The sequence below is a fragment of the Muscardinus avellanarius genome (assembly GCF_963383645.1).
Source record: "Muscardinus avellanarius genome assembly, chromosome: 1".
Classification (NCBI taxonomy): Eukaryota; Metazoa; Chordata; class Mammalia; order Rodentia; family Gliridae; genus Muscardinus; species Muscardinus avellanarius.
The window spans coordinates 229,607,897-229,628,723 of record NC_137786.1 but is presented as its reverse complement, the minus strand read 5'-3'; the positions used below and the strand labels follow the sequence as shown (position 1 = coordinate 229,628,723).

General features: G+C 48.2%; 1 protein-coding gene across 1 annotated transcript; it reads right to left on the bottom strand.

Moving 5' to 3' along the window:
- Positions 1-382: 382 nt before the first annotated feature.
- Positions 383-20,802, bottom strand: POLR2G (RNA polymerase II subunit G; the record flags this gene model as incomplete). The annotated part of the gene is made up of 10 exons (XM_080691993.1): positions 383-520; positions 567-670; positions 7,781-7,814; positions 7,965-8,036; positions 8,124-8,189; positions 9,992-10,042; positions 13,863-14,022; positions 15,966-16,075; positions 16,163-16,285; positions 20,758-20,802. The coding sequence occupies 10 exons, from the start codon at positions 20,800-20,802 to the stop codon at positions 383-385; spliced, it is 903 nt and encodes a 300-aa protein (XP_080548119.1).
- Between the last annotated feature and the right edge of the window lie 25 nt (positions 20,803-20,827).

Genomic DNA, 20,827 nt, shown 5'->3' with positions numbered 1-20,827 from the left:
CCCCACACCCTTCCTTCTAATCAGACTGCGATCACCGGCTTCCGGGGGGGCCAAGGCCTTGGGGACTCGCAGCCCCACGACCTGGCGCGGACAGCCACCACGCAGTGACCCCGGGCTCCTCAGTCTCCCCATCTGTGAAATGGGAACACAAGCCCCGCCCCCGCGGGAGGGTCCCCATTACGGGCCTCTACTGAGGCCCCGTGGAGTCCGGGCTGGGACCGAGACGTCTGGCGGCTGGGCCTCCCCTCCGGCGCGTCCCCGCCGCCGAGGAGGCGCGGGCGCGGACCTCTGGGGCTTCCGCGCCGCGTACCCTCCCACCCCAAGCCGCTCATTCCCAATCCAGAGGGCGGGGGCAGAGGGGGTCAGGGGTCACGGAACAGGGTCACGTGGTCAGAGCAGGGGGCGGGCCCCACCGAAGCGGGCTCCGGGGCCCCGGAGTGAGCGCCCCGCAGCGGGACGGGGACGCCATTGGACCCGGGCCGGGCGTGCTCACCTGACGGCTCCGGCGCGGCGACCGCAACTACCGGGGGGCGACCGCAGCGACCGCGACGGCAGCTCCCTCTCACCCCGCTCGCCTCATTCCCTCTCTCCGCGCCCAGGCGCCGCCCTCCACGAGCACAGCCAATCCGCGGCGGCCATGTGAAGATCCCGCCCTCCCGGAGGTGTCCAGCTACGGGATTGGCCGATGTAAAGGCGCTGGACGTTCTAAGGTGCCGGCGATCACGTGACCTTGAAGCCTCCTGCTTCTTAAAGCGACAGCTCTGTCGGGCTTGAAGAGCGAGCGTGCGGGCTTTGGCAGACGCTTGATAAGCGTGTTCTCAAAGGAATATCGACCCCCTACCCTTGATCTTCTCTGCCATCCAGTCTCCAAGCACTTGCATTTTCGTTACTGTAGTAGAAAGGTTTTAAAACTTTGGCATCTGACTTAATTTTCCTCTTCAACCTACCGCACCTGCCTCAAATCCTGTCCCGGGCTGCCCCGTAGGACAAATACAAGCCTTTCCCGCCTCCAGAGTTCTAGACCATTTTACAGCACACACCACCCGGACAGCTTCTTTTCCCAAACTCCCTTTGTAACAGCGGAAATGCTCCCAGTTCTCAACCGATCAACAGTGGACTTACTGAGGAGCGGGTGGGATTTGGGGTCAGATCGGCCTTGGTTCCTATTTCTGACACTGCCATTGGGCAAGTCAGAAATTAGCTCCTCCAACAAGACGAGATGATGCCCGCCTCACGTGCACGTTGTAGATTCAATGAGATAATGTCCGTGGAGGGTGAAATTTCACTGACGCATCAAGAGGCAGCGAGTTCCATTCTGTTCACCCAAGCGGGGGTACTTTGCACTGGCTTATGATTCTGAGTGTGTGTGTGTGTGTGTGTGTGTGTGTGTGTTTCTGGGGGTGGAACCCCGGGGCTTCTACCTACCTTCAAGCTACACTCCCAGCCCTATTGTTTAATTCTTTTGTTGTGGTAGTGGTGGTGATGGTCATGGGAATTGAACCCAGAGTCATTCTACTTCAACCCTATTTTTTATTATTATTATTATTTTTTTTTTTGCGGGTCTGGGGGTAGAACCCAGGGGCATTCGACCTCCAAGCTACACCCCTTGCCCTATTTTTTATTCTTTATTTTGAAACAGAGTCTCACTAAGTTGCAGAGAGCCTCACTAAGTAGCTGAGGCTGGCTTTGAACCTGCGATCCTCCTGTCTCCGCCTCCCAAATACTGGGATTATAAGGGTGCGCCACCACACCTGGCTTTACTCTTTATTTTGAAACAGGGTCTCACTGAGTTGCACACGGTCTCACTAAGTAACTGAGGCTGTGCTCGAATTGCAATCCTCCTGTCTCAACCTCTCAAATGCAGGGATTACAAGCATGATCCACCACGCCCAGGTCTGTATTTTTTTTTTTTTCTTTCTTTTCAGTGTTGGGATTGAAACCAGTGACTTTCTACCTCCGAGCTACACCACCAACCTTATTTTATTTGTGGGAGGGGGCTGCTGAGAATTGAACCCAGGGGCATTTGACCTCTGAGCTACACCACTCTGAGCTATTTTTTATTCCTTATTCTGAAAGGTCTAACTAAGGTGCAGAAGGCCTCAGTAAGTAGCTAAGGCTGGCTGTTTACCTGCAATTCTCCTGTCTCAAGCATCCCAAGTACTAAGATTACAAACCTGCACTGGATGCCCACGCCCTGTTTTTTTATTTTGTTCCAGTATTGGGGATTGAACCCAGGGACATTCTACCTTCGAGCTACAGCCCTCATCCCTGTTTTGTATTCTTTATTTTGAAACAGGGTCTCACTAAATTGCAGAGGACCTCACTAAGTAGCTGAGGCTGGCCTGTTATCTGTGATCCTTCTGTCTCAGCCTCCCAATTACTAGATTACAAGCATGCTCCACCAAGCCCGACTTGCCTGCCACTTTTATTTTTTGTTTTGAAACAAGGTCTTCCTTGCTGCTGAGTCTTGCTGCGTTTCTGAGGCTGGCCTGGAACCCCTACTCCTCTTGTCTCAACCACCCAAGGATTAGGATTACAGGGTGCACCACCACACACGGCCACATTCTTTTTTTTTTTTTTTTTTTTTTTTTTCGTACTAGGGATGGAATCTAGGGGCCTTCTACCTCTGAGCTACACTCTCAGCCCTATTTTTTATTCTTTGTTTTGAAACAGGGTCTCACTGAGTTGCAAAGAGCCTCACTAAGTAATAGCTGAGGCTGTCCGTGAACCGCGATCCTCCTGTCTTAGCTTCTCAAATGCTGGGATTACAAACGTACACACATTCTAATTTTTTATCTTTCAAATTTACTTATTCATTAATGAATGTATTGATTGTGCTGCTGGAGAATAAACACAGGGCCTTGCACATGGTAGGAAAGCCCGGTCCCACTGAGGCCACACCCGAAGTTATTTTTATTAATGTTTTTATTAATTCTGGCAGGAACATTCTGCAAGGGAGCATTCGTTTACACATCCTCCCCTTTCTGTCAGGGCTAGATGCTTATGTCTAGAAAAGAAACGCCTCTGAGATGGAAGCGGTGAAAACCTGATGGATGTAAGAGGGGTTGCCATGACAACCCCACCTGAGGACCCCGACCCTGCTGAGCCTCCTCCAGCCATTCTGCCATACTCAGAGGGATGAGTCACACTGAAGTGGTTTCAGGCTTGAGCTGCTTGTCAGTTCACCTCTACAGGAGAGAGGAAGCCCTCGCCTAAGGTCTGATCATCAGCTCAGCCACGTCAGGGCTGTTGCTGGACCTCCGGACAGCCATTGGCAACCTTGGAGATACACAAGAAGTTTGGAGGAAGGTTGAGGCCTGGCAGGGGCCTGATATATCCCACCTGCTTAGCACACATTTGCCCTCAACTTGAGTGAAAGCAGGGACTAGGAAAGGCAGGACTGAGGCCACATAGGAGAAATGGTGGTCCCCCAGTGCCTGGCAAGAATTTGGAAGGCTTCAAAACCAGACTGACTTTTTTTACATAACTGGGGATGGAGCCCAGGGGTATACTACTTCTGACCTACACAGCCCTATTTCTTTCTTTCTTTCTTTCTTTCTTTCTTTCTTTCTTTCTTTCTTTCATTCTTTCTTTTTTGTGTGTGTGGTACTGGGGATGGAACTCAAAGGCATTCTACCTCCAAGCTACACTCCCAGTCCAATTTTTTTTCCCCCCTGCGGGTCTGGGAATGGAACCCAGAAGCATTCAACCTCCAAGCTACACCCCCCTGCTCATGTTTTATTCTTTATTTTGAAACAGGGTCTCACTAAATTTTCCAAGGACCTCGCTGAGTAGCTGAGGCTGTCTGCAAACCACAATCTTCCAGTCTCAGCCTCCTGAATGCTGGGATTACAAGTATGTGCCACCACATCTGGCTCCAGCCCTATTTTTTTTTTTTTTTCAAATTTGGGGATGGAACCCAGGGGCATTTTACCTCCGAGCTACGCCTCCTACCATATTGTTTATTCTTTTATTTTGAAACAGGGTCTCACAAAGTTGCAGAGGGTCTCACTAAGTAGCTAAGGCTGTCTGTGTACCTTGATCCTCAGGTCTCAGCCTCCCAAATGCTGGGATACAAGCATGTGCCACCACGCCCGGCTACCAGCCCTATTTTTTATTCTTCGTTTTGAAACAGAGTCTCACTGAGTTGCAAAGGGCCTCACCAGGTAACTGAGGCTGCCCGTGAACCCGTATCTTCTGGTCTCAGCCTCCCAAATGCTGGCATTACAAGCATGTGCCACCATGTCCAGCTCCAGCCCTACTTTTTATTCTTTATCTTGAAACAGGGTCTAAGTTCTGGAGGGCCTAAGTAACTGAGGCTGTTGGCAAACCTTCCATCCACCTGTCTCAGCCTCCCAAATACTGGGATTACAAGCATGTGCCACCATGCCCAGCTTTTTGTTTTTTTGTTTTTGCAGTACTGGGGATGGAACTCTGGGGCATTCTATCTATCTCCAAGCTACACCCAGCCCTATTTTTTAGTCTTTTTATTTTTATTTATTTATTTTACTTATTTTTGCGGGTCTGGGGATGGAACCCAAGAGCATTCAACCTCCGAGCTACACCCCCTACCCTAATTTTTATTGAAACCAGGTCTCACTGAGTTGCAGAGGGCCTCACTAAGTAGCTGAGGCTGTCTGCAAACCACAATCCTCCGGTCTCAGCCTCCTGAATGCTGGGATTACAAGCGTGCGCCACCACGCCCAGCTAGTCTTTTTCTCTCTTTTTTTGGGGGTACTGGAAATGAAACCCAGGGGCTTTCTACCTCTGGGTTACACTCCCAGACCTGTTTTATATTTTATTTGGAAACAGGGTCTCACTAAATTGCTGAGAGCCTCACTAAATAGCTGAGGTAGGCTTTGAACCTATGCGATCCTGTCTCAGCCTCCCAAGCGCAGGGATTGCAAGCATGCACCACCATGCCCGGCTAGTCTTTTTCTTTTTGAAACAGGGTATCACTGAGTTGTGAAGAGCTTCACTAAGTACCTGAGGCTGTCTGCGAACCCCAGTCTTCCGGTCTCCACCTCCGGAATGCTGGGATCACAAGCTGCGCCAGCACAGCCTGGCCTTTTGTGTGTGTGTGCATGTGTGTGTGTGTGGTACTGGGGATGGTTTGGGCATTCTACCTCCAAGCTACACCCCAGCCCCATTTTTTAGTCTTTTTATGTTTGATACAGGATCTCACTGAGTTGGGAAGGGCCTCGCTAAGTAGCTGATGCTGTCCAAGAACTGCGATCCCCAGGTCTCTGACTTCTGAATGCTGGGATTACAAGTGTGGGCCACTAGACCTGGCTTTATTCTTTATTTGGAAACAAGGTCTCACTGAGTTGCAAAGGGCCTAAGTAGTAGCTGAGGCTGGCTTCGAACCTGTGCAATCCTCCTCTCTTAGCCTCCCAAGCGCTGGGATTACAATCATGTGCCACCACACCCGGCTTTATTTTATATTTTTAATTATATTTATTATTTTTTTTTATTATTATTTTTGCGAGTCTGGGAATGGAAACCAGGGGCATTCTACCTCTGGGCTACATCCCCTCCCCTATTTTTTATTCTTTATTTTGAGACAGGGTCTCACTAAGTAGAGGAAGGTCTCACTAAATAGCTAAGGCTGTCCGTTAACTGTGATCCTCCAGTCTCAGCTTCCCGAATGCTGGGATTACAAGCGTGCGCCATCACGCCCGGCTTTAATTATCATTATTATTTTTTTCGTATGGGGGATGGAACCCAGGGGCATTCTACCTCCGAGCTACATCCCAGCCACATTTTTTAGTCTTTGTGTGTGTGTGTGTGTGTGTGTGTGTGTGGTACTGGGGATGGAACCCAGAGGCTTTCTACCTCCAGGCTATACTCCCAGAGCTATTTTATACTTTATTTGGAAACAGGGTCTCACTAAGTTGCTGAGAGCCTCACTAAGTAGCTGAGGCTGGCTTCGAACCTGCGCGATCCTCCTGTCTCAGCCTCCCAAGCGCGGGGATTAGAAGTGTGCGCCACTATGCCGGCTATTCTTTTTATTTTTTGAAACAGGGTCTCACTGAGTTGTGAAGACCTCGCCAAGCAGCTGAGGCTGTCTGTGAACTGTGATCCTCCCTCCCGAATGCTGGGATTACAAGCATGTGCCACCACACCTAGCTCCAGCTAATTATTTATTTGGTGCTTGGGGTAGAACTCAGGGGCATTCTACATTTTTTCTTTTTTTCTGGTGGTTGGTACTGAGGATGGAACCCAGGGGCTTTTCTACGTCCAGGCTATACTCCCAGACCTATTTTATATTTTATTTGGAAATGGTCTCACTAAGTTGCCGAGAGCCTTACTAAGTAGCTGAGGCTGGCTTCGAACCTGTGAGATCCTCCTGTCTCAGCCTCCCAAGCACTGGGATTAAAAGGGTGCGCCACCAAGCCCAGCCCTTTATTCCTTTATTTTGAAACAGGGTCTCACTAAGTGTGGAGGACTTCAGGATGTTGCTGAGGCTAGCTGGGAACCTTTGATCCTCCTGTCTCAGCCTACCCAAGTACTGGGATTACAAGCGTATTCCACCATGCCTGGTTTATAATCAATTTTACAAATGCTCTTTAGATAGTTGGTCATGAAGGCTCTTGTTTGTAATCCCGGTACTTGGGAGACTGAGACAGGAGGATTTCATTCTGAGAACAGCCTCAGGGCTAGGAGTTTAGCTCGGAGCTAGAATGCCACTGGGTTCAATCCCCATTACTACAAAAATAAAAAAAAATTTTAGCTGGGCATGGTGACGCATGCTTGTAATCCCCACGCTTGGGAGGCTTAGACAGGAGGATCGCGCAGGTTCAGAGCCAGCCTCAGCTGGTTTAAGAGACCCTGTTTCCAAATAAAATATAAAATAGGTCTGGGAGTGTAGCTCGGAGGTAGAAGGCCCCTGGGTTCCATCCCCAGTATCACCAAAAAAAAAAAATAATAATAATAAAAATTAAAAAATAAAAAAAATTTAAAAAGTTAGGGCTGGGGGTGTAGCTAGAGGTAGAATGACCCTGGGTTCAATCCCTAGTACTTCCCAAAAGAAAGAAAAAGAAAAAAAAAATGCTATTTAAACCTTCTATAAAAGAGCTGGAGATTCAAGCTGCCTCCTCTCCAACTGCCCCAATTATTAAATGTAATTTTCTCCAGATGACCATATCTGACGGCGCTACTATCATTTTCATTGGAGCAGCAACATTTCATGGCAGGACTATCTACGGCGCAAGTAGCATCCGCTAAACCCCAGGTAATTTTTATTTCTTATTGGGAAATAGGGTCTCCCTAGGTTGCTGAGAGCATCCCAGGTTTCTAAGAGTTGTTCCTAAAAAAAAAAAAACAAAACACTTTCATATGAATCAAGTACCTTTAATGGCTTGGACACAGTAAAAAAAAAAAAAAGAAATGGTATCAGCAGCTAAGTTGAACAAGTACCAGGTGTCTTGTGGGGACAGGGATCTTTCCCTGTCTCCCAAAAGCTGCCAAGTGAATCCTCTGGATAACACAGCACGTGTGAAAGTAACAGGCCCTACATCAGGACTGAACAAGGGACGAGGCCTCCATGCTCAGCTTACCAGCCCTGTGAAGACAGGAAGAACGCACCAGTTAGACCCAGAGAACAGGGGCAGCTACAGCCACGCACGGCACGTCCCACGGCCCAAGCCCTGGCTCTTCCAAGCTCACAGAATGAGAAGTTCATTGGTCTCCGGCTCACGCAGTGAATCCTATCAACGCTCCCCCAGCCACGCACCCCCTCCCCAGGTAAAAGCCCTGGCACCCAGGATCAGGCACTCACCCAGGTAATCATCCATCAGGGAGCCAATGGCAAACTGTGGAGGAAAAGGGAAAGGCAGGTGAAGCCGAGGCCGCACACACCCTCCTCCGCCCGCAGCCCTCCGGCCGCCATCCCTTCCTCCCAGCTCAGGAGCTCAGAAGCCAGGCGCGGCGGGTCCTGATCGCCAGGGACGCGGCCGACTCACGATGTCATTCTTATCCACGCGGGTCCCCACAATCTTCAGGCGGATCTCATCCTCCTGTTGAATCACAATGTCCTGGGAGGGAGAGAACGACATGCTCGCTCGACCATCCCCCCCCCCCCCGCGCCCCCAGCCCAGCTCCTCCCCACTCTCCCCGCTCACCTCGTCCGTGGTCTTGTAACATGGTGGGTTGGAGTTGGGGTCAAACTCCATCTCTGATGGGATGGACTAAAAGGAAAGTGAGGCTGGATGAGGATGTGACTTGTGTAATTAACCTTGTAATGCCGGGGATCACACTCAGGGCCTCACACAGGCTAGGCAAGTACGCGACCCCTGAGCGGCTTCCACTGGCCTTTAGCAAAATTTCATTTTCAGCTGTAATTCCAGTATGTGGGAGGCTAACACAGGAGGATCGTGGGTTCAAGGACAGCCTCAGCAAATAGTGAGACCCTGTTTCAAAATAGAGAATTAAAAATAGGGCTGGGAGCCGGGTCTGGTGGCTCACGCTTGTAATCCCAGAAATTGGGGAGCTGAGACAGGAGGATGGCAGGTTGGTAGCCAAACTCAGCTACTTAATGAGGCGTTTGGCAATTCTGCAACTTTGTGAGACACTGTTTCAAAAATAAAGAATAGAAATAGGGCTGGGAGAATAACTTGGAGGTAGAATGCCCCTAGGTTCAATCCTTAGTAGGAAAAAGAAAAAACCCAGCTGGGCTTGGTGACACATGCTTGTAATCCCAGCATTAGGGAGGCTGAGACAGGAGATCGCAAGTGTATGCCACCATGCCTGGCTCTAGGGTTAGGAATTTATTTTTTATTTTATTTATTTATTTTATTTTTTATTTATAGGGTTTTGTTGTTGTTGTTGTTGTTGTTGTTGTTGTTGTTGTTGTTTTTGGTGGTACTGGGGATGAAACCCTTCTACCACCAGTCTACACTACCAGACCTATTTTATTTTATTTTGCGGGTCTAGGGATGGAACCCAGGGGCATTCCACCTCCGAGTTACACTCCCTGTCCTATTTTTTATTCTTTATTTTGAAACCAGGTCTCACTTAGTTGCAAAGGGCCTCACTAAGTAGCTGAGGCTGTCTGTGAACAGCAATCCTCCAGTCTCAGCCTCCTGAATGCTGGGATTACAAGCCTGCGCCACCACACCCAGATCCTATTTTATATTATTATTTGGAAACAGGGTCTCTTAAGCCAGCGAGGCTGGCTTCGAGCCTGTGTGATCTGATTCTGATCCTCCTGTCTCCACCTCCCAAGCATGGGGATTACAAGCATGCCCCACCATGCCTGGCTTTTTTTTTTTTGCGGGTCTGGGGATGGAACCCAGGGGCATTTGACCTCCGAACTATACCCCCTGCCCTATTTTTGATTCTCTATTTTGAAACAGGGTCTTACTAAGTTGCAGAGGGCCTAACTAAGTAGCTGAGGCTATCCGCGAACCACAATCCTCCGGTCCCAGCCTCCCAAATGCTGGGATTACAAGCGTGTGCCACCATGCCCGGCGAGGGCTAGCAATTTAAAATGGACCCCAAGCCGGGCATGGTGGTGCACACTTGTAATCCCAGCATTCAGGAGGCTGAGACAGGAGGATCGTGGTTCACAGACAGCCTCAGCTACTTAGTTAGGCCCTCTGCAACTCAGTGAGACCCAGTTTCAAAATAAAGAATAAGGCCGGGGGTGGTGGCGCACGCTTGTAATCCCCGCGCGTGGGAGGCAGAGACAGGAGGATCCCGCAGGTTCGAAGCCAGCCACACTGGCTTAAGAGATCCTGTTTCCAAAAATAAAAAAAAGTATGAAATAGGTCTGGGAGAGTAGCCAGAACCACCAAAAATAAATAAATAAATAAACAAAATAATAAAGAATAAAAAATAGGGCAGGAGGTGTAGTTCGGAGGTCAAATGCCCCTGGGTTCCATTCCCAAACCCGCAAAAAAATTAAAATAAATAAAATAAATAAAATGGACCCCAATAAGTGGTGACACAGGGGTGTGCTCTTAGCCCCATAGAGCATGAGTGGACTTACATGTCTAGAGATGAAGCAGGACATAGGCCCAATCTCTGTGAAGAGTCCAACCTAGGAAGAAAGTGAGTAATCACAGGTTACATTTTGTCCTCCAAAGCCTTTTTAAAATTTATTTTATTTTTGGGGTAGTACTGGGGTTCCTGGAAGCCCTTCTACCTCCAGGCTACACTCCCAGACCTATTTTATACTTTTTTAATATTTGGAAACAGGGTCTCTTAAGCCAGCACGGCTGGCTTCGAACCTGCACGATCCTCCTGTCTCTGCCTCCCAAGCACGGGGATTACAAGTGTACCCCACAAGACCCGGCTATTTTATTTCTTTTTTTTTTTGCAGGCCTGGTGATGGAACCCAGTGGCATTTGACCTCCGGGCTACACCTCCTGCCCTGTTTTTTATTTTTTATTTTGAAACAGGGTCTCACTGAGTTGCAGAGGGCTTCACTAAGTAACTGAGGCTGAAGCCGGGCGTGGTGGCACATGCTTGTAATCCCAGCATTTGGGAGGCTGAGACCGGAGGATCGGGGTTCGTGGACAGCCTCAGCCACTTAGTGAGGCCCTCCGCAACTCTGTGAGACCCTGTTTCAAAATAAAGAATAAAAAATAGGGCAGGGGGTGTAGCTCAGAAGTCAAATGCCTCTGCGTTCCATCCCTAGACCCGAAAAAAAAAAAAAAAAAGTAGCTGAGGCTGTCCACGAACTGTGATCCTCCAGTCTCGGCCTCCCAAAAGCTGGGATTACAAACGTGCGCCACCATACCAGGATAAACCCCCCCCCCCAATCCTTTTAAATTCTCCATCTTTATTGAGTTCCTAATCGTAATATCCAGGATTTATAAGCAGCCTAAACTGTAGCACTGTTTTTTGTGGTACTGGAAATGGAACCCAGAGGCCTTCTACCACCAGGCTACACTCCCAGACCTATTTTATAGTTTTTATTTGGAAACGGTCTCTTAAGCCAGCAGAGGCTGGCTTCGAACCTGCGCGATCCTCCTATCTCAACCTCCCAAGAGGGGGGATTACAAGTGTGCGCCTGTCACCCGCTTGGCTTTAGCACTGTTTTTTTAGGGAAGATTACAAGCAAAAGACACCATACCTGGCTCGTGTGTGTGTGTGTGTGTGTGTGTGTGTGTGTGTGTGTGTGTGTGTTTAGTACTGGGGACTGAACCGAGGAGCATTCTATCTCTCAGCCCTGTTTTTTAATTTCTTATATTGAAACAGAAGCCCAGCATGATGGCACATGCATGCCTGTAATTCCACACTTGGGAGGCTGAGAGATTGCAGGTTCAGAGCCAGCCTCAGCAACTCAGTGAGACTGGCAGCAACTGAGCGAGACTGTTCCCAAATAAAAAAGTACAAGCCGGGCGTGGTGGCGCACGCTTGTAATCCCCGCGCTTGGGAGGCTGAGACAGGAGGATCGCACGGGTTCGAAGCCAGCCTCAGCTACTTAGTGAGGCTCTCAGCAACTTAGTGAGACCCTGTTTCCAAATAAAGCATAAAATAGGTCTGGGAGTATAGCCCGGAGGTAGAAAGCCCCTGGGTTCCACCCTCGGGACCACAAAAAAAAAAAATAAAATAAAATAAAAAGTAGGATAGAGCTGGGGGTGTAGCTCAAGGTAGAATGCTCCTGGGTTCAATCCTTAGTACCACAAAAAAATAAATAAAAATAGGACGGGTGTGGTGACACACACTTTTATTCCCAGCATTGGGGAGGCTGAGACAGGAGGATCTTAGTTCCTGACAGCCTCAGCTACTTAGTGAGGCTCCTGACAACTCAGTGAAGCACTGTTTCAAAAAATATAAAGACTAGCCGGGTGTGGTGGCCCACGCTTGTCATCCCAGCATTCAGGAGGCTGAGACCCGGAGGATCGCGGTTCGCAGACAGCCTCAGCTACTTAGTGAGGTCTCTGAAACTCAGTGAGACCCGGTTTCAAAATAAAGAATAAAAAATAGGGCAGGGGGTGTAGCTCGGAGGTTGAATGCCTCTGGGTTCCATCTCCAGACCCGGGGGGGGAAAAAAAAAAAATATATATATATATATATATATATACACTAAAAGATAGGACCGGATGTGTCCCTTGTAGCTTGGAGGTAGAAAGCCCCTGGGTTCCATCCCCAGGACTGCAAAAGAGAGAAAGAAAGAAAGAAAGAAAGAAAGAAAGAAAGAAAGAAAGAAAGAAAGAAAGAAAGACAGACAAAAGAAAAATGAAAAAAAAAAAAAAAAGGCTAAATTGCAGAGGACCTTTAAATCAGTGAGGCTGGCCATAAATATGTGATTTCCTTGTCTCAGATTCCCAAGTATTGGGATTATAGGCATCCACCGCCACGTCTGGTTTATTTTTATTTATACTTTACTTTTGCGGTACTGGGGACGGAACTCGGGCATTTTACATCCAAGCCACACCCCCAGCTCTTTTTTTATTCTTTATTTTGAAACAGGGTCTCACTGAGTTGCAAAGGGCCTCACTAAGTAGCTGAGGCTGTCCGCGAACCACGATCCTCCTGTCTCAGCCTCCCAAATGCTGGGATGACAAGCGTGCGCCACCATGCCTGGCTTATTTTTTATTTTGGAACAAGGTCTCAAGCTCAGCATCACAGTGCATACTTGTAATCCCTCAGAAGGCTTAGACAGGAGGATGGCAGGTTCGAAGACAGCCTCAAGCAAGTACTGAGACACTCGCTCATCTACCTAGAGAGACCCTGTTTCAACCTAAAAATGAAATACAACTGGAGGTTTAGCTTGGAGGTAAAATATCCCTGGGTTCAATCGCCAGCATCACAAAAAATAAAACAAAAAAAGAAACAAGGTCTTCCTAGGTTGTTTAAGTTATCCTTGAACCTGTGACCTTTCTTCAGCCTCTGATGTTCTATTTTGTTTTTGTTTTTGATTTTGTGGTGCTGAGGATGAAACCCAGGACCTCACCCATGCTCGGCAAGCACTCCACCACTGAGCTACACTCCAGGTCTAACCTTTCTTTTTCCTTTTTTTTTGGGGGGTGCTGAAGGTTGAATTCAAAGGCATTCTACCTCTGAGCTACACTTCCAGCCCTATTTTCTTTTCTTTTTCTTTTTTTTTTTTTTTTTGTGGCACTGGGAGTGGAACCCAGGGGCTTTTCTACCTCCGGGCTATACTCCCAGACCCATTTTATGCTTTATTGGAAAAAGGGTCTCACTAAGTTGCTGAGAGCCTCACTGAGTAGCTGAGGCTGGCTTTGAACCTGTGCGATCCTCCAGTCTCAGCCTCCCTAATGCTGGAATTACAAGCATGCACCACTACGCCTGGCATGTTTATTATTATTATTATTATTATTATTATTATTATTATTATTATTTTGGTGGTGGTACTGGGGTTCCTGGAAGCCCTTCTACCTCCGGGCTACACTCCCAGACCTATTTTATATTTTTATTTGGAAACAAGGTCTCTTAAGCCAGCAAGGCTGTCTTCGAACCTGAGCAATCCTCCTATCTCCGCCTCCCAAGGTCAGGGATTACAAGCGTGCCCAGCAACCTTTCATTGTAAATTAAACCTAGTGTAGTTGTGAGTCGTTTAGATCTGGGTTTTGTTAGTCTGAGACTTGAACGCTTGTTGGCCACAGGACCTTGGCGGTGGATTCTCTGGGCATCCCCACCTGGGAGCAGGGATAGAGGCTCCCACCTGCCAGTCCCTGTGGGGCTTTGCATGGGACCTGGTCTTACTGACCATGCAGTCAGTGCAGGCCTGACTCTCATGCATGAGTCAGACAAGGAAAATTCGCTATGTCACCGGAGGTGAGAGCACTGCAGCCCAAGACAGTATCCTGGCTGAAGCCACAGTTAGCAATGGAGAGGGCTCGACCCAGAGCGGAGGGACCAGCCCTGACCTCCCACAGACGTCTCACCTTATTGACCTGAGTGACCACAGCATCCACGACTTCGCCTTTAAAAGGCCGGAAAACAATGGCCTTGTACTTCACGGGATAAAGAACAAAGCCCCGGCCTGGCTGGATCACACCAGCACCAATATTGTCAATGGTAGTGACGGCAATTACGAAGCCATACCTGCAGGGAGGATAAAGAGAGAAAGGCTCGGGGTGTGGAAGAGCCCGTCAAGCCACCTGCACCGCAGCGCCTGAGCCTGCAGGAGGAGGGAGAAGGCAGCACCTCTGAGCAGAGCGGAAGGACCGAGAGAGGACAGGTCAGTACCTAAGGCCAAATGCTTCCAACACTTTATTTTATTTATTTTTTATTTTCGGTGGTACTGGGGATGGAACCCAGGGGCCCTCTACCTCCGGGCCACACTCCCAGACCTATTTTATAATTTTTTTTGGAAACAGGGTCTCACTAAGTTGCTGAGAGCCTCACTAAGTAGCCGAGGCTGGCTTCGAACCTGCGCGATCCTCCTGTCTCAGCCTCCCAAGCCCAGGGATTACAAGCGTGCGCCACCACGCCCGGCATTCTTCCAACACTTTATAATAGCTGTGCATGGAGGCACATGCTGGTAATCCCAGTAATTGGGGGGCTGAGACAGGAGTACTTGGAAGCTGAGACAGGGAGATCGCAGGTTCGAGCACGGCCTCAGCAAGTAGTGAGATGTTCAGTAATCTAGCAAGACCAAGTTTCAAATTAAACATAAAATAAGGCTGGGACAGCCTCAGCTACTGAGTGAGGCCCTTTGCAACTCAGTGAGTCCCTGTTTCAAAGTAAAGAATAAAAAGCCGGGCGTGGTGTTGCACGTTTATAATTCCAGTACTTGCTGAAACAGAGGATCGCAAAGGTTCGAAGCCAGCCTCAGCTACTTAGGCTCTCAGCAACTCAGTGAGACCCTGTTTCGAAATAAAGTATAATATAGGTCTGGGAGTACAGCCTGGAGGTAGAAAAGCCCCTGAGTTCCACCCCCAGTACTACACACACACACACACAAAATGAGTTGGTTATGGAATACCCCTGGGTTCAATCACATATTAAAAATAAACAGCCAGGCATGGTGGCGCAGGCTTGTAATCCCAGCATTTGGGAGGCGAAGACCAGATCAAAGTATATAGATAAAATAAAATATTAAAAAATTTTCAGAATAAAAAATAAATACTATATTAAAAAAAATAGGGGCTGGGGGTGGTGTCGCACGCTTGTAATCCAAGTTTGTAATCCCAGCATTCAGGAAGCTGAAACTGGAGGATCACGGTTCTTGGACAGCCTCAGCTACTTAGGGAGGCCCTCTGCAACTTAGTAAGACCCTATCTCAAAATAAAGAATAAAAAATAGGGCAGGGCAGGGGGTGTAGCTCGGAGGTAGAATGCCCCTGGGTTCCATCCCCAAACCCGCAAAAAAAAAAAAAAAGGGATGAGGGTGTAGCTCTGAGGTCAAATGCCCCTGGCTTCTACGCCTAGACTCACAAAAAAAGAAAAATTATAAATAAATAAAATAAATACGGCTGGGGATGTTGCTCAGAGGTAGAATGCCCCTGGTTTCCATCCCCAATACAGAAGGAAAAAAAAAAAAAAAAAAAAAAAAAAAACCTGCTTCGGATCATTCTGACACCAGATACCCAAACTCTCCACTGTCCAGGGACTAGTCTCAGCCCATTCACAACTTCCTGTAGGACACTCCTCTGTGGCGAGCTCAGGGACTGTCAAGTCCCAGCCCTCTTCCTTCCCCTAAACAGTTTTTCCTGGTTATTCATTCAGGAAACAGCCCGAGGCCCGTGATGTGCCAAGAATGAGAATTAAAACAATGAGAGGACTGGTCTCCCATCTATGCGCCGTGTGTTTCCAGAAACCCACACGAGGGCTGGCAGCGCAGCAGGAGGTTTGAAAGCGTTTGCGGAGTGAATGAACGTCCCGTCCAACCACGGGGAGCCCTGGGAGCCCGCTTGGCCGAGGATGCCTTGGTAACCCAAACGGGATGCCACTGGCTGCCTGGGGCACCTCGGGGCGAAAGTGCTCCGCAGCCCGGCGGCGGGGCCTCCGGGGCTGGGCAGGGGGCGCGGAGGGCGCGACACTCACTTCCCCGTGCAGGTGCCCTCCACCTCGGTAAAGAGCTTCTGCTTCACGGTGTTGAGCAAGTTGGGCCCGAAGTAGCGCGGATGCAACAGGATCTCGTGCTCCAAGGAGATCTACGGGGAGAGACGGATGGACGCCGGCCCGGCGCGGCCTCGCCGCTCCGCTCCACCCAGCCCTCGCCACCACCCCGCGCCCCGCACCCCGCTCACGTGGTAGAACATCTTCCCGCAGAAGGACCCGCCGCGGGGCGCACCGCCCAGCCTCCCGCCAAGCCGGAAGCGCTCGGAGCCGCCCCAGCGCCGCTTCCGGCCCCGCCCCGCGCTCTGATTGGACCTCGCCGTAAGAGCGGTTGGGCTAAGCCCCACCCCGTCCCACCCATTGGCCGTTTTTTTGTTGATCTGCATAAATTGCAATAGATGCACAATAAATACTTGAGGGGGGGGGAAGTGGGTACTCGTGATTGAGCCCAAAGGAAATCAACCGCTGAGCTACACTCCCAAGCCCTATTTTATTTTTTTTTATTTATTTTTATTTATTTTGCCGTATTGGGGATTGAAGCCAGGGGTATTCTACCTCTGACCTACACCTCCAGCCCTATTTTTTATTCTTCATTTGGAAACAGGGCCTCACTAAGCAGCTGAGGCTGTCCGCAAACCGGGATCCTCCTGTCTCAACCTCCCAAATTCTGGATTACAAATTTGCGCCACCCAGCCCTATTTTACCTTTGTCTTTATTTTTGTGTTATGTGTTATTGAGGACTGGACTACCCCCAGCCTTTTTTTTTTTTTTTTTTTCCGGAACCAGGGATTGAACCCAGGGGCATTCTAACTCCAAGTTACACACCCAACCCTATTTTTATTGGAAACATAGCCTTACTAAATTGATGAGAGTCTCAACACTTGCTGAAGCTGTCTTCAAACCTGCCATCCTCCTGTCTCATCCTTCCAAGTACTGGAATTACAAATGTGCCCAGCCTGTTTTTTTATTTTGAAACAGGGTTTTGATAGGTTGCTGAGAGTCCTCCTACACTGCTGAACCTCTCAAGTCTATCCTCCTGTGTCAGCCTCCAAAGTACTGGGCATACTTATTTTCCTTTTGTGGGACTGGCATTAAACACAGAGGCATTCTACCTTTCAACTACACCCTAACTAGATTTTATTTCTTATTTGGAAACAGTCTCACTAGGTTGATAAGAGTCTCACTACTTGCTGAGCTTGTCCTCGAACCTTCAATCTTCCTGTCTCAGCCTCCAAAACAGGGATTACAGTCTTGCACCACCATGCCCCACTGGAAAAACAGCCTCAGCAAGCCAGGCATGGTGTTGCACACTTGTAATCCCAGTACTCGGGAGGCTGAGACAGGAGGATCACAGGATCATGACCATCCTCAACAATTTGTAAGGCCTTTTGCAACTTAGTGATACCGTTAACAAATATAAAATAAAAAATAGGACTGGGGGTGGAGCTCAGAGGTGGAATGCCCCTGGGTTTAATCCTCAGGTCTCAGCCTCCCGAATGCTGGGATTCCAAGTGTGGGCTACCACATCCGGCTGTAATACCCTGTTCCAAAATAAAGAATAATAGGGCTGGGGGTGGAGTTTGGATGTAGAATGCTTTGGGTTCAATCCCTAATAACACACAAACAGAAAAAGTATATAGCATGCTTCATTTACCCATGCGCCCATTGCTGTACACTCGGCTATTCTTTGCAATTCTGGTACAGACATGAATATCTAAATGGACACTTTTATTCTCACATCATAATGTAAACCGTGTTGACAGTGACCCATGCACACAGTACTGCTGCCCCCTCTGCAAGCCTTCCTGCCCCACACAGGGTACTGAGATTGGCACTGGTGTTCTCACATATCTACATAAAGCCACAATAGTAGTTCCTTCGTGGGTCCTCCCCCCCTTCTCCCAGACCACCTCCCTGGCTCCAGTTAGGTTTCTCCTTCATTCTCTGAAGTCCCTCTGGTACCTCCATCACTCCCCAGCATCCAAATATGAGAAAATATGACCCTTTACTTTCTGTGACTGGCTGATCTCACCTAACATAATGACATAATTTTGTTGTCCTTCTTTGTGTGTGTGGTACTTGGGATTGAACCCAGGGGCATTCTACCCCTGAGTCACACCACCATCCTTATTTATTTATTTATTTATTTATTTATTTATTTATTCATTCATTCATTCATTCATTCATTTATTTTGTTGTACTGGGGATAGAACCCAGGGGCATTCTACCTCTGAGCTACACCCCCAGTGCTCTTTTTATTCTTTCTTTATTTTTGATGGTATTGGAGGTGAAACCCAGGGGCTTTCTACCCCCCAAGCTATACTCCCAGTCCTATTTTATATTTTATTTGGAAACAGGGTCTCAATAAGTTGCTGAGAGCCTCACTAAGTAGCTGAGGCTGGCTTCGAACCTGTGCGATCCTCCTGTCTCACTCAGCCTTCCAATCGCTGGGATTATAAGCATGTGCCACTTCGCCCAGCTCCCAGCCCAATTTTTTTTTTTTTTTTTTAATTTGGAAACAAGCTCTCACTGAGTTGCAAAGGGCCTCACTATGTAGTTGAGGCTGGCGGAGAACTGCAATCCTCCTGTCTCAGTCTCCCAAATTCTGGGATTACAAGCATGTGCCACCACGCCTGGCTCAAACGAGCAATTCTTTTTTTTTGGGGGGGGGTGTCTGGGGATAGAACCCAGGGACATTCGATCTCCAAGCTACACCCCCAACCCTGTTTTTTATTCTTTATTTGAAAACCGGGTCTCGCTGAGTTGCAAAGGGCCTCACTAAGTAGCTGAGGCTGTCCGCGAACCGCGATCCTCGGGTCTCAGCCTTTCGAATGCTGGGATTACAAGCGTGCACCACCACGCCCAGCTAAATGAGCAATTTTTATAGAGCTATCAGAGCAGTATTGAGGTGAATAACTAAGATGACTCTTATAATTTTGGCCAAAATCCTAAATTTGTTTAGGAGGTGACCAAAGACAGAAAAAAAAAGAGCTCAAGCTGAGTGTGGTGGTGCAGGTCCTCAGCAACTAAGCGAGACTGTTTCAAACCAAAGAATAAATGCCACGCATAGTGGCACGTGCACACTTGTAATCCCAGCATTTGGGAGGCTGAGACCAGAGGATCATGTTTGAGGACAGCCTCAGCTATTTAGCGAGGCCCTTTGCAACTCAGACCCTTTTCAAAATAAAGAATAAAAAATTGGGCAGAGGATGTAGCTTGGAGGTCAGTATCTCTGGGTTCCATACCCCAGACCTGCAAAAAAAAAATAATAATATATAATAAATAATAAATAATAAAAAGTCGGTCGTGGAGGCACCTGCTTGTAATCCCAGTACTTGGGAGACTGACACAGAAGGATTGCAGGTTTGAGGCCAGCCTCAGCTACTTAGTGAGGCCCTTGGCAAATTAGTGAGACCCTGTTTCAAAAGAAAGAATGAAAACTCGGGATGAGGGATGTAGCTTGGAAGTAGAATGCCCCTTGCTTCAATCCCCAGTACCAGAAAAAAAAAGGAATAAAAAGGGAGGCCGGGCGTGGTGACGCATGCTTGTAATCCCCGTGCTAGGAAGGCGGCGAAGACAGGAGGATGGCGCAGGTTCGAAGCCACCATGCTGGCTTAAAAGACCCTGTTTCCAAATTAAAAAAATACAAAATAGGTCTGAGAATGTAGCATGGAGGAAGAAGGGTTTTCAGGAACCCCAGTACCACCAAAAAAAAAAAAAAAATAGGGAGGGGTTGTAGTTCAAAGGCGGCCCCTGGGTTCAATTCCTAGAATGAAAAAAAAAAAAAAAAAAAGATTGGTGGGGTCTTCTAGTTACATATTTCTGAGACCATATTTTCTTAAATTTTTTTCAGTCTAAACAATATAGTAGCTGGGTGTGGTGGCACATTTCTGTAATCCCAGTACTTGTGAGGCTGAGACAGGAGGGTTTCAGATTTATGCCCAGCCTCAGCAATTTAGAGAGGCTCTCTGCAACTTAAGGAGACCTTCTTTCAAATACAGAATAAAATCTGGGTGGGGGTGTAGCTCAGAGGTAGAACATCCTGGAGTTTAATCCCTAGTATCACAAAAACAAAACAAAAATAAATAAAAGTTGGGCCTGAGCCAGGCGTGGTGGCTCATGCTTGTAATCCCAGCATTCGGGCCTGGAGGAGCGGTTCCCGGACAGCCTCACCTACTTAGGCCCTCTGCAACTCAGTGAGACCCGGTTTCAAAATAAAGAATAAAAGAATAAAAAAAATAGGCCAGATAGCTTGGAGGTCGAATGCCCCTGGGTTTCATCCCCAGACCTGCAACAAACAAACAAACAGAGCTGAGAGGTTAGTTTAGAGATAAAATGCCCTTGGATTCAACCCCCAGTACTACAAATATAAAACAAACAAACAAAAAAACCCCATAATAACAGCTTTCTACCTCTGGGTTACACTCCCAGACCTCTTTTTATATTTTATTTGGAAACAGGGTCTCACTAGGTTGCTGAGAGCCTCACTAAGTAGCTGAGGATGGCTTCGAACCTGTGTGATCCTCCTGTCTCAGCCTCCCAAGCACTGGGATTACTAGCGTGTGCCACCACGCCCGGCTCTTTATTCTTTATATTCTTTTTTTTCTTTTTGTCTTTGGCCCGGCTGTCTTGAGACATTTTAATGCCCTTACCCCATTGATGCCCTTCCTACCAACACCTGCCTAATATTCCTGGACACAGTACTGTGTATCTTCTTCATTGTAAATTGACCACCGAGTCCTGGCTAAGGACATCGTCATTTCTCTGAGGCTGCTACCGACGCAGGGGCGCCGGAGCCATTGATCTGGAGCAGTGGCGGCATCATGGACTTTTTAAGGAAGGGACCT